This window comes from Ranitomeya imitator, chromosome 1 (genome assembly GCF_032444005.1).
Source record: "Ranitomeya imitator isolate aRanImi1 chromosome 1, aRanImi1.pri, whole genome shotgun sequence".
In the NCBI taxonomy this organism is placed as follows: Eukaryota; Metazoa; Chordata; class Amphibia; order Anura; family Dendrobatidae; genus Ranitomeya; species Ranitomeya imitator.
In genome coordinates this window covers 622,870,024-622,882,096 of record NC_091282.1, presented here as the reverse complement: position 1 = coordinate 622,882,096, position 12,073 = coordinate 622,870,024, and the positions used below count along the sequence as shown (strand labels likewise).

At 40.1% G+C, this 12,073-nt stretch overlaps 1 protein-coding gene across 1 annotated transcript in view; it reads left to right on the top strand.

Annotated features, from left to right (window-relative positions):
* Positions 1-12,073, top strand: part of LOC138637822 (embryonic protein UVS.2-like) — a 94,993-nt gene that overhangs the window by 39,342 nt on the left and 43,578 nt on the right. The window contains exons 5-7 of the mRNA XM_069726752.1: positions 759-893; positions 2,836-2,953; positions 6,257-6,435. Coding sequence (XP_069582853.1) covers positions 759-893; positions 2,836-2,953; positions 6,257-6,435 — 432 coding nt within the window. The remainder of the gene's footprint in view (positions 1-758; positions 894-2,835; positions 2,954-6,256; positions 6,436-12,073) is intronic.

Genomic DNA, 12,073 nt, shown 5'->3' with positions numbered 1-12,073 from the left:
CTGTGTGGCCAGCCAATCACTGTAATGCCACTACCAAGATGGCTGCGGCATTACAGTGTGTGGCAGACAATCCCTGAATGTTCATTAGCTCTCTAAAGATCGCTAAACATGCAGATCTGGAACCTGAGCTCTGGCCAAGCAACCCCGGAAATACTCGGCGAGCTCCGAGCATCTCGAGCAGTGAGATGCTCCTGCGAGTACCGAGTAGTGGCGAGCATGCTTGCTTATCACTAATTTTTACCTATGCAATTTTTAGGTATCAGTCACAGAGATTTTAACAATAAATCTGGTAAATTAAAAGGAATATTCCTACCTTCTTAGATGGGTAAAATTACTAAGTACTTGTAAAAACAAGAAAAATTGTGATTCTTAGTTACAATTCATCTTTGTTCTCTTTAATATCACTCCTTCCTTAATTTATTTGTATATGCTCTGAGGCTTGCCGGGAGATCCATATCACACTTTCGATCATGGCTCGCCTCAGTCTCCCAGCATTTCTGATATTACAGAGCTATGCGTCATATATCAGCATTGGAGTGCATGCAGTTCAGGCTAGCTTTTGACTAAACTGTCAATCAAGCAGGAGTGCATTAATCCCAATAATCAGAAAGTTGGCTGGCTGGGGACAGCTTTTTTTTCCGATGGAATAACATGCAACAAACCAAATAATAAATACAATAATTAAGAAAGCCATATTGGTTTTGAATGTTATGACTTGGGGTGAAATTGTTTTAATCTTCTATTTTTGATACTTTTAGGCAGCAACCTTTTATTGCATGAAGGTGACATCCTCCTACCAAAGGGCCGAACTGCCATTTCTTGCTCTTCGTGCTTATGGCCTAAGTCTTCTCTTGGAACTGTCAATGTGCCTTATGTTCTCTCATCTATCTACAGTAAGTATTTTTCTTTTTTTCTGCCATTTGTAAATTGAATTTTATCTCAAGTCAAAATAATTGCACAAACTTTTATTTCTCCATGGAATTAATTTCTGTAGCTGCTAATTCCAGGGGTAATGTACACGAACATTGAATAGGGCTAGATCAGACTAGTATGTTCTGGCGCCTCTGCAGAAAGGTTGCTGACACAGATTCGGGCATAGTTCAGACACTCTGGTCTAGGAGAAAGGATCAGGGTTTGACCGCACACCGAGTTGGGGACGAGGTTCAGGCACTGGTCAGTCTGGGACCAGGGGACAAAGTCTATGCACTGTCTGCTCCAGGACCTGGGGACTATGGATACAGGACTGGCCATATCGGGACCAGGGGACTTTGCATACAGTACTGGCCACACCTGGACCAGAGGACTTCAGATACAGGACTGGTAAAACCAGGACCAGGGGACTAAGGATACAAGACTAGTCACACCTAGACCAATGATACAGGTTCAGGGCACTGGCCGCATTGGGACCAGGATATCTCACAACTCACTAGTAGCACACCTTACTTACTAATTACTCTACACTACACATTGTTTGGCGACTCCCTAGAGGAAAAGGAGTCTATTATACAAGATGCCTCACAGCTATTGGCCGGAAGTCATCTTGCAGGTGTACACATATGCTAAATGCCTCTCAGCAACAGGTTGAGAGCATTTAGCAAAATGCACTCGCTGCTCCTTTAACCCCTTAACCCTGGAGCTTTTTTCGGTTTTGCGTTTTCGTTTTTTGCTCCCCTCTTTGCCAGAGCCATAACTTTTTTATTTTTCCGTCAATATAACCATGTGAGGTCTATTTTTTGTGGGACGAGTTGTACTTTTGAACAACACCATTGGTTTTACCATGTTGTGTACTAGAAAACAGGAAAATAATTCCAAATTCGGTGAAAGTGCAAAAAAAGTGTAATCCCTTACTTTGACTTTTTTGCTAGGTTCACTAAATGCTAAAACTGACCTACGGCATTGAGCGATCAGGTTAATCCTTTCTTTATTGATAGATCAGGCAATTCTGAATGCGGCGATACCAAATATGTGTAGGTTTGAATTTTTTTATTTTGAATAGGGTGAAAGAGGGCGTGATTTGAACTTTTTTTTTTTTTTTTTTCATATTTTTAAAAACATTTTTTTTTACTTTTGCCATGCTTCAATAGCCTCCATGGGAGGCTAGAAGCTGAAACAACTTGATTGGCTCTGCTACATAGAGGCGATGCTCATATCGCCTCTATGTAGAAGAAATACAGCATTGCTATGCGCGCCGACCACCGGGTGGCGCTCACAGGAATCCGGCATCAAAAACCATAGAGGTCTCAAGGAGACCTCTGGTTGTCATGCCGATGCACTAATGACCCCAGATCATGTGACGGGGGTCACTGTGGCACCCATTTCCGTCCGGATGCCCGGAAGTTCTTGTTAAATGCCAATGTCAGAGTTTGAGTTAAAACTCTGTTAAAAGGCACTGGCAGATCGCAATTCAAAACAGCTGACATGTCCTGGCTTTGATGCAGGTAAGTATCTAGTGGTTGTTTTTTTTACTTTAACGATGGTAACCAGGGTAAACATCGGGTTACTAAGCGCGGCCCTGCGCTTAGTAACCCGATGTTTACCCTGGTTACCGGCATCGTTGGTCGCTGGAGAGCGGTCTGTGTGACAGCTCTCCAGCGACCAAACAGCGACGCTGCAGCGATCCGGATCGTTGTCGGTATCGCTGCAGCATCGCTAAGTGTGACGGTACCTTAAGTCTTCCATTCTGCCAGTTTGCTCGGGTCCTAATGATTGGACGTATCTATAAGTATGTTGTCCCTTTGCACTTCCAAGTAGTCACCATGTAGCGATAGTTTTCTGCATTCTTCACACTTTGTTGTTCTACTGTTACAGACTATTTTTGATAATTTTTCAATACAGACGCTCAACAAATACAGTTGTTTAAAACAGCAATGCAGGAATTTGAAACTCTGACCTGTGTTCGCTTCATTCCAAGAACAACAGAAGCAGATTATGTTAGCATTTTGTCTTCAAGCGGGTAAGATTTTACATTTAACACTATTTCACTATTTTTGAATACTCAAACTCTATTCTTTATCATTGCTACCTATGTTAAGACCTCAGATTCCTCAAAGAAAATTGTTTTCAGTGCTCACCCTCCAGCTATACAGAATTAACACTTTTATTTACATTGTAAAATGTTTTTAACACATACAGGAGAAATAATTAATAGGTTATTTGTGAAACACCCCTTAAAAAATGGATGTTAGTAGTACGTAATTGGCTCAAAAGTGACCTTCAAATAAGGTTGTTATGGAGGCATGAGGGTCAGTGGATGGTCTCGTTCGCTGGCCTGGCTGTCTTTAGAAAGATTGCATGGACCATGGTTGATCCCACTGAATGCCCGCCCTCCTTTCACTTTGGCAGAAAACTACTCAGGCAACACAGGGTAAGGGTAACACACTATGGTAATAATTTATTGGATCACCAACAGTCAACAACATATAATAAAGTCTCAGCAAGTACATAAGATAATGCAAATGACAGAGACTCATCCTTCCACTGGTTCATTGGAAAATAGAATATGTGCGACTTTGGTGCTTCCCGGGCCAACTATCCCAACTAGTAGCACCCTGTTTTTGGTGGGAACCTGCAGAGAGGAAGTAGAGGCAAGCTTAAGAATCTGACAGAGTCCATTTAGTTATGTGGCCAGGTGGCCTGATTGTCCAAACCTGGGTTTTCCAAATATCTTTGAGGGTTCAGTGATGGTCAGTAAACCAAATCTGTATTCCTCCGGTTAGAGCCATTGTGTCTTGGCTGATGTTCTCTATAGTCTCTCTGTAGAAAGAGAGAAATCCCTTTTATATACATAACTGTCCTTCAGGCCATTATACACAGGTTTGAGGAAAGTGGGGAGGAGTACATTTCTCGTTGTTCAAGTGTTCTATAGCCTGCATATTTTGTCCTTCAATGTTTGCAGAACAACAAGGTGCATGGACTGATACAATAGGTGCCAGCAAGCATTCACCAAATTAACAAACATTGATTGTTCAAATAACCTGAGCCTTTGTCCCTTAAGGATAGTAGACCATCAGCAGCCATCCAGCAAATCAACAAATATCAATTCAACTACAACAAGAGTCAATGTTCAGGCTTATGTGAACAATGACTGATGTCTCTTGACCTGCTGAATAATACGTCTGGCATAATTAAGAATAAACTCGGTGTTGTCCACTTGTATCAAGGCATGCACCCAGTGGAAGATCATTTGGCATCTTGCTTATACCCATTTATTTAATTGTGCTAAAGGGTTTATCCACTCCTTATCTTCCAAGACAGGCCCTAACATGGTGTAAAAAAAACATCTCTTCACCAGCCTTTTTTCCGCAATTTCTGACCTGCTGCATCCTGAGTCTCTGCCCGTCTCTGACCTTCCATTTCTGGCATACAACTTATCCATCCGATCATTAGCCACAGGGGTGACTATACTTTATAAAAGTTTTTCACCAAGTTTTCTTGTAAAACTGGACACAAGATGAAAAATTGTCTGCAGAGTAGAATAATATGTTTTTTTTTTCATTTTTAAGTTCACCTCTTCATTGCAGAGATAGTATCAAAGTATTGGCACATAATAGATTAATTTTTTTTAAAGTTCAAGTAGGTATTATCAGATCACAAATCATAGAGGGAAAAGAAATACAAGCCTCTAGTGAAAACGATTTAATAACACCCACTTTGACTTTACAAAAGTTAACTCATTAGGTACCAAATAATTTGAGTTCTAATATTTCTGCAATGGAAAGGTGAAGTAAAAAATACAAAACAAAAAACATTATTTATCTCTGCAGCACTATTATATCATGTGACCAACTCAACATGAAACATTTGGTGAAAGGTCCTTTTAATGTCTTGCTAAGGTCTGTCTAATTAATACAAAAGGTGGGACAACCATTGTTATTGTAGGGTGCAAACTTAAAGCCTAAAAGGTGCCAAGTTCATCATCAAGTGTACTGTTCTGAAGAAGACCACGTGTAAATATAAATCCTGATGTCTATCTATGCCCTAATTGTTGAGAATAGTGAATATGTGAATGCATATACAGTAGATGTGGATGTTACTGTGAATGGTGATTTGGACAGGGACTCTTAACCGCTTCACAAATTTTCCGTTTTTCCATTTTCATTTTTTGCTCCCCAGAGTCATAACTTTTTTTTAGTTTTCCTCCAAGGCTGTGTGGTGGCTTGTTTTTTTGCAGGATGAGTTGTACTTTTGAATACCACCATTGATTTTCCTATATAGTGTACTGGACAACAGGAAAAGAGTGCAATTCCACAGTTGTTTTTTTATTTTGTTTTTTTTTACCATGCTCCACAAATGCTAAAACTGACCTATCATTATGATTCTCGAGGTCATTATGAGTTTGGAGCTACTAAACATATATATATTTTTTTTATTTAAGTGGTGAAAAAATCCAAAATTTGTAAGGAAAAATATATGGTGCCATTTCCAAGACTTTAGGTGTCTTAATTTTTCAGGATCCTGGGCTTGACGAGGGTTTATTTTTTATTCGCTGAGCTGTAGTTTTTACTGAAGCCATTTTGGGGTAAATACGATATTTAATTTGCCTGTTACTGCATTTTATAGCAATGCTGAGGCTGCAAGAAAACTTAATTCTGGCGTTTTGATTTTTTCTCGTTATGTCGTTTACCTAACAGATTCATTTACTTTATATTTTGATAGATCAGGCATTTATGCAGCAATACCAAAAATTTGCATTTTTTAATATTTTTTTAAAAGGGGTGTTTTGAACTTTTATATGTTTTTTTAGTTTTTTTTCAACATTTTACTGGCTTCAATAGTGCCTTATGAGACTTGAATCTGCGATCATCAGATCGCTTGTGCTATGTGTAGCAGACATCATTATCTGCAATGACAAGCACAAGGGTCTTCTACAGACCCCCGGCTGTCATGCCAACCCATGGGCGCCCTACAATCATGTGACAGGGGCACCGATTGCAGTGTTTGCTTTCACTTGTGTTAAATGCTGCTGTCAGTGATTGACAGTGTCATATAACATGTTAACGGCAGCGTGTGGTTGGTGATTCCACCTGCGTCTGTTAGGGGTACATGATAGTTGTTAAAATCAGCTGTCATGTGCCAGGAAAGATGCGATCTCCAGCCCCGAGCCCGCACCTTTCCCGGCACATGACAGCTGATTTGACACAAGGGATGGACACCGCCTATGACGTACCTATACATCTTAGGTCGTGAAGGGTTTAAGCTTGACAGTTAACTTCATAGTTTTACTGGTTAATTCAACATTTCTCTTTAACTCCTCCAGTTGTGCATCCTACATTGGAAAACTTGGAGGTCCTCAACAAGTGTCTTTATCAGTGGATACCTGCATGCTAAGAGGCATCATACAACATGAGTTATCCCATGTTATTGGATTTGTGCATGAACATTCACGAAGTGACCGTGACAACTTTATCACCATTGTAACCAAAAATATTGCAACAGGTATTGTGATTTCTTTTAAAATAAATGCAACTCAAGTCATGGGTTATGCAAGAAACTGGTTCTCCGCTGTGAGTTACTCAGTGGCGGAAAAAATAAAATTAATTTGCCCAACATAAGCATCAAATAGGCATAAACTTTAGTGCATCTTGAATAGTATTCAGGAATTAGTAGGTGCTCTCATTATTCAGAGGTGTGTGAATTAATTTATTTGTAATCAAATTGGTGTTCAATTTTTATATAGGAAAGATATATATCTTGGTACCGTGTTAGCCAGTAGATAGAAAAATATTTAGAATTGAGAGTCCTCAGTGGTTGATACCTTTTAATGGCTAACTGAAATGATGGTAACAAATTGCAAGCTTTCGAGACTACTCAGGTCCCTTCTATGTCTATGCCTGATGAAGGGAGCTGAGTAGTCTCGAAAGCTTGCAATTTGTTACCATCTTTTCAGTTAGCCATTAAAAAGTATCAACCACTGAGGACTCTCAATTCTAAATATTTTTCTGCTTAATTTTAAGGAATTTGCTGAACCAAGCAAATTCGAACATATTGAATAAATAATGGTTACCATTATTTTGCACATTGCAGAAGATTGATCCAGCCGGAAAAGAATCACATGATCTCAGGTATGACTGAACAGGCTTTCCTAAAATGCCTTTCAGAAATTACATCATATGAAGCAGGAAAAGCTGCAGCCATTTTGTGGTGAATCTGGATAGTGAGAGGACATCACATCTTTTGGCTTAGCCAAAAAGAGAAGGATAGAAAGCCATAAAACACTGAAAAAAAACATACAGATATTATGGGACGATTCAGCAGATAAGAAGATTAGTGTATGAGGAATGGAAAATTATGCAGATTTCATTAAAAGGGAGGGAAATTGGAAACTTCAGTCATATATACATTTTCAGGACAATTTGGAATACTTTTGATTCCTGATTCCATGGCTAAATTTGGCAAATTCAGTGGATTAAAATATGAAAAGCTTCACTACTTCTATTGAAATCAATGGTGAATATTTTTATTCTCCTGAAAACAAAAACTCCTTTGAATGCAAGTTGCAATACTGCATGGCCCTTGTCTCTATCCCTGTGCTGGGGCTTTAATAACTAATGCACTGAAAACTAAAAGTAGCCACCCAAAATTGTATTGAAGAATGGTTTTCTAGAAAGATCTTTTTAATGGAAAAAGCGAACATGCATAATATATGATGACAGTAGTTAAGATCTGAACATACTCGTATGTCCATCAGTCACTGGCTGTGATATTCCAGATACAGTCAAAAGTTTTGGCACCCTCGAAATTGTTTGAGAAAATTAAGTATTTTTCTCAGAAAATGATAATTGCAATTGCACATTTTGTTATACACTTTTTTTCCTTTGCATGTAATGGAAAAACAAAAAAAATCTGAGAAAAAAAGGCAAATTAGACATCATTTCACACAAAACCCTCAAAATTGGCCACAAAAATTTGTTGGCACCTTTCCAAATTTGTGGGTAAACAACTTTGTTTCAAGCATGGGATGCTCATTAAAACTCAACTTCAGCAAGTAGTAGGTGTGGGCAATATGAAAATCCTGAAACCTGATAAAAAGTGAAACGTTAACTCGATGGTTGCATTGCGTGCCTGTATGTGCCACACTAAGCTTGGAGAGCAGAAAGAGGAGAGGAGAACTGTCTGAAGATTTGAGAACCAAAATTGTGGAATAATAAAAACAATGTCAAGGTTACAAGTCCATCTCCAGAGATCTTAATGTTCCTTTGTCCACGTTGCACAGCATAATCATGACGTTCACAACCCATGGAATTGTAGCTAATCTGCCTGGACTTTGACGGCAAAGAAAATTTGATGAAATGTTGCAGTGAAGGATAGTTTATATGGTGCATAAGAGGAAAACCAACACCACGGGAAACCATAAAAATCCCAGGCAAGAGTAATAATTAAAATGCATTTATTAATACAAGCAGCAATAGCAATAGAAATAATACATTAAAAGTGTGCACACAACATAGCAACAATAGTAATAATTATAAAGCCAAAATTGTGCTTTTTTCATTATCCACACATTTTTTTAGTCCCTTATTATTAGAAATCATAAATGGAACTGTTGTTCTAGCAGGAGGTATTACATTGGGGTCTAAAGAGTCACCTTTGGTTCTATCATACTCTTTGATTTTAAGTCAGGTATAATTATTACTATTGTTGCTATGCTGTGTGCACGCTCTTAATGTATTATTTCTATTGCTATTGCTGCTTGTATTAATAAAGGCATTTTAATTATTACTCTTGCCTGGGATTTTTATGGTTCCCCATGGTGTTGGTTTTCCTCACTTTATGAGTAATGATTTACTCACTTGCTTTTTAGTACACAGGGTACTTTTAATGTAATATTATATATTTTTATATTGAAAAATTCTTCGTTATCCCGGAAGGTGTTACTACTGTGGTTCTTATATGGGGCATAAGCAGAAATATTCAAGATCCAAAGAAATTAAAGCTGTCCTGCAGGCTCAGGGTGCATCAGTAACAGTGCAAACTAACAGTCAATATTTGAATGAAATAAAACGCTTTGGCAGGAGACCAAGGAGGACCCAACACAGAGACATTAAAAAGCTAGACTTCAGTTTGACGAAATGTATGTGAGTGAGCCAACATCCTTCTGGGAAAGCATCTTGTGGACCCTTGAATTTAAGATAGAGCTTTTTATTAAAGCACATCTTTCTACTCTTTATCAAAAACAGAATGACACCTTCAAAAAAGAACACATAACCTACAGTCAAATATGGTGGATGTTCAAAGATGCTTTGTGGTTTTTTTGGCTGCCTCTGGCACTGGGTGCCTTGCCTGTGTACAAGGCATCATGAAATCTGAAGATTACCAAAGGATTTGGGGTTTCAATGCAGTGCCCAGTGTCCAAAAGCTGGGTTTGCGTCCTAGGTCATTGGTTTTTCAGGAGGACAATGACCCGAAACATACTTTAAGAAGCACCCAGTAATGATGGAAACAAAGCGCTGGAGAGTTTGGAAGCAATTATTCTGGATCTAAATCCCATTGAACACCTCTAGAGAGATCTTAAAATTTCTGCTGGGAGAAATCGCCCTTCAAATACTGTATGAGAGACTTGCAGCAGTTTGCAAAAAAAGAGTGGTCCAAAATTCCATTTGAGACATGTAAGAGTGTAGATGGTTATAGAAAGCGAGTAATTGCAGTTATTTATTGCAAAGGGTGTGCAACCAAATATTAAGTTTAGGGTGCAAACAATTTTGGCCAGCCATTTTTTGGGGCTTTGTGTGAAATGATGTTCTATTTTCCTTTTCTTCTCAGTTTTTTTATGTTGTCTATACACACATATAGGAAATAAACATGTGTATAACAAAACGTGTAAGTGCAATAATTTTCAGGGAGAAATGCTTAATTTTCTGGAACAACTTCAAGGGTGTCAACACTTTTGGACATGACTGTATGTATGTTTTGGAACTTGCTTGCCTAGGATTAGTTATCCAAGATACAGAGTTTTAAAATAAAAAGACATGGTCCACTTTGTTGATCTATCATAAAGTTTGAGCAGACTGTAGCTGGAGTGTAGCTATTCATTTGCTGCATTGTACTTAATACTCACTGTTGCATATCCATGACAGGGATCAGTCTAGATGTTATCTGGTGGAAGGTGCTATAGCAAATAGATGAAGCCAGGCCCAATGTCTTTGATCATCTAACCACCCCCTGGTGTGCTGGCCCAGCTGCCAAATTATCCCCAACCAGTTCCTACAATCCATCTCTCCTGAGCCTGGATTGAGGTCAAAAAATTTAGAATCATCCTAAGGGGAGCACGCATTTGGGGGTGCACGCAAGCATCCCTGAAGCAAAGCATCCTAGAAGATAAGCATCAATCAAAATGTGTGACAAACAGAAATCAGTCCCAGGAGCGCTGAAGGAAACTCAGGCAACATATGTCGTTTGCCACAACGCGTTTCAACGGTAAACACCGTCTTCTTCAGGTGGGAGTTTGAAACTCTACCTGAAGAAGACGGTGTTTACCATTGAAACGCGTTGTGGCAAACGACATATGTTGTCTGAGTTTCCTTCAGCGCTCCTGGGACTGATTTCTGTTTGGCACACATTCTTATCCTCCTTTGGAGGTATTCAGCTGGAGCTGCGGTGGTGCTCGACAACTTCCTTTCATCTCCCCTTCCCTGGGTCAATTCCTCTGCGCTCCCCTCTGACTGCTTTCACTTATCAAGCATCAATCAAAAGGCAGTTAGTCAGGGCTGGAGTCAGGTAATCCACACTTTGCATTCCCTTTATCCATATGCTTTATTTCTATCCTCCTGTGTTCCCTTGCCATACACATTGACTGCCCCATCCCCCTCCACCATGACTCATACACATCAGCCCCTGTATACTTCCCTCTTCCATGTACTGCTCCCGTGCACTTTTCACCTTCCTGAAAAACCTTAGCCAACCTTGCCCAAACACATTGCACAAAAAAACTTCATGCAATTCCAATACCTACTTGCTCTTTATCCTCCTACTCCTTCTGATTTCGGGGGATATCTCCCCCAACCCTGGTCCACCATCCCCTACCTCAACCCCTATCCTACCTCTTATCAAAACCATGCTAATGTTATTAATATTACTTGCACTCCTTCATATCCTTCTTTTAATTGTGCCTCTGGAATCCACGGTCTTTATGTAACAAACTTCCTTTTCTGAACAATTACTTTCTGAACAACTCTCTGAATCTGTTGGCCCTCACTGAAACCTGGACTCAGGATTCTGACACTGTCTCCCCTGCTGCCATTTCCCATGGTGGCCTACAATTCCCCCATTCCCCCAGACCCACAAACAGACCTGGTGGTGGTGTTTGGCATACTCCTGTCCCCACAATGCACCTTCCAGGTCATCCCCCTAGTTCCATTACTCTCATTCCCTTTTTTTTGAGGTCCACACCATCAGGCTCTTCCATCCTCTCTCCCTCAGAGTAGCAGTCATTTATCAGCCCCCAGGCTCGCCCAGCCAGTTCATTGACCACTTCTCAGCCTGGCTGCCACACTTCATGTCCTTAGAACTCCCAACCCTTTTCCTGGGAGACTTCAACATCATCATAAACAGCCCCACTCCCACATCTGCATCCCAGCTTCTATTACTGACCACTTCTCTCGGCCTCCCACAGCTCTCAACCTCTGAAACACACAAAGACGTAACACCCTTGACCTGGTCTTCGCCCAGCTCTGCTGAATCTCTTACAAAGATAACTCACCGCTTCCCCTCTCTGACCACAACATTCTCTCCTTCACGCTCACAATCCCTCCCCCACCCCAGCACACTCCTACCTACCACTCATTAAGAAATCCACACGCCATTAACTCTCACATACTTTCAGACTCCTTAGGCCGGCTTCACACTTGCGAGTTTTACGGACGTAAGAGCGCAGAATCTACGTCCGTAAAACTCGCAAAAAATACGGCACAATTATTCTCTATGCCCCTGCTCCTATTTGCCGTATTTTACTGATCAGTATTATACGGCTTTCTACGGCCGTACAAAATCGCAGCATGCTGCGTTTGTCACCGTACTGCGCAAGAAATACGCCAATGAAAGTCTATGGAAGCGTGAAAAATACGGATTACACACGGAC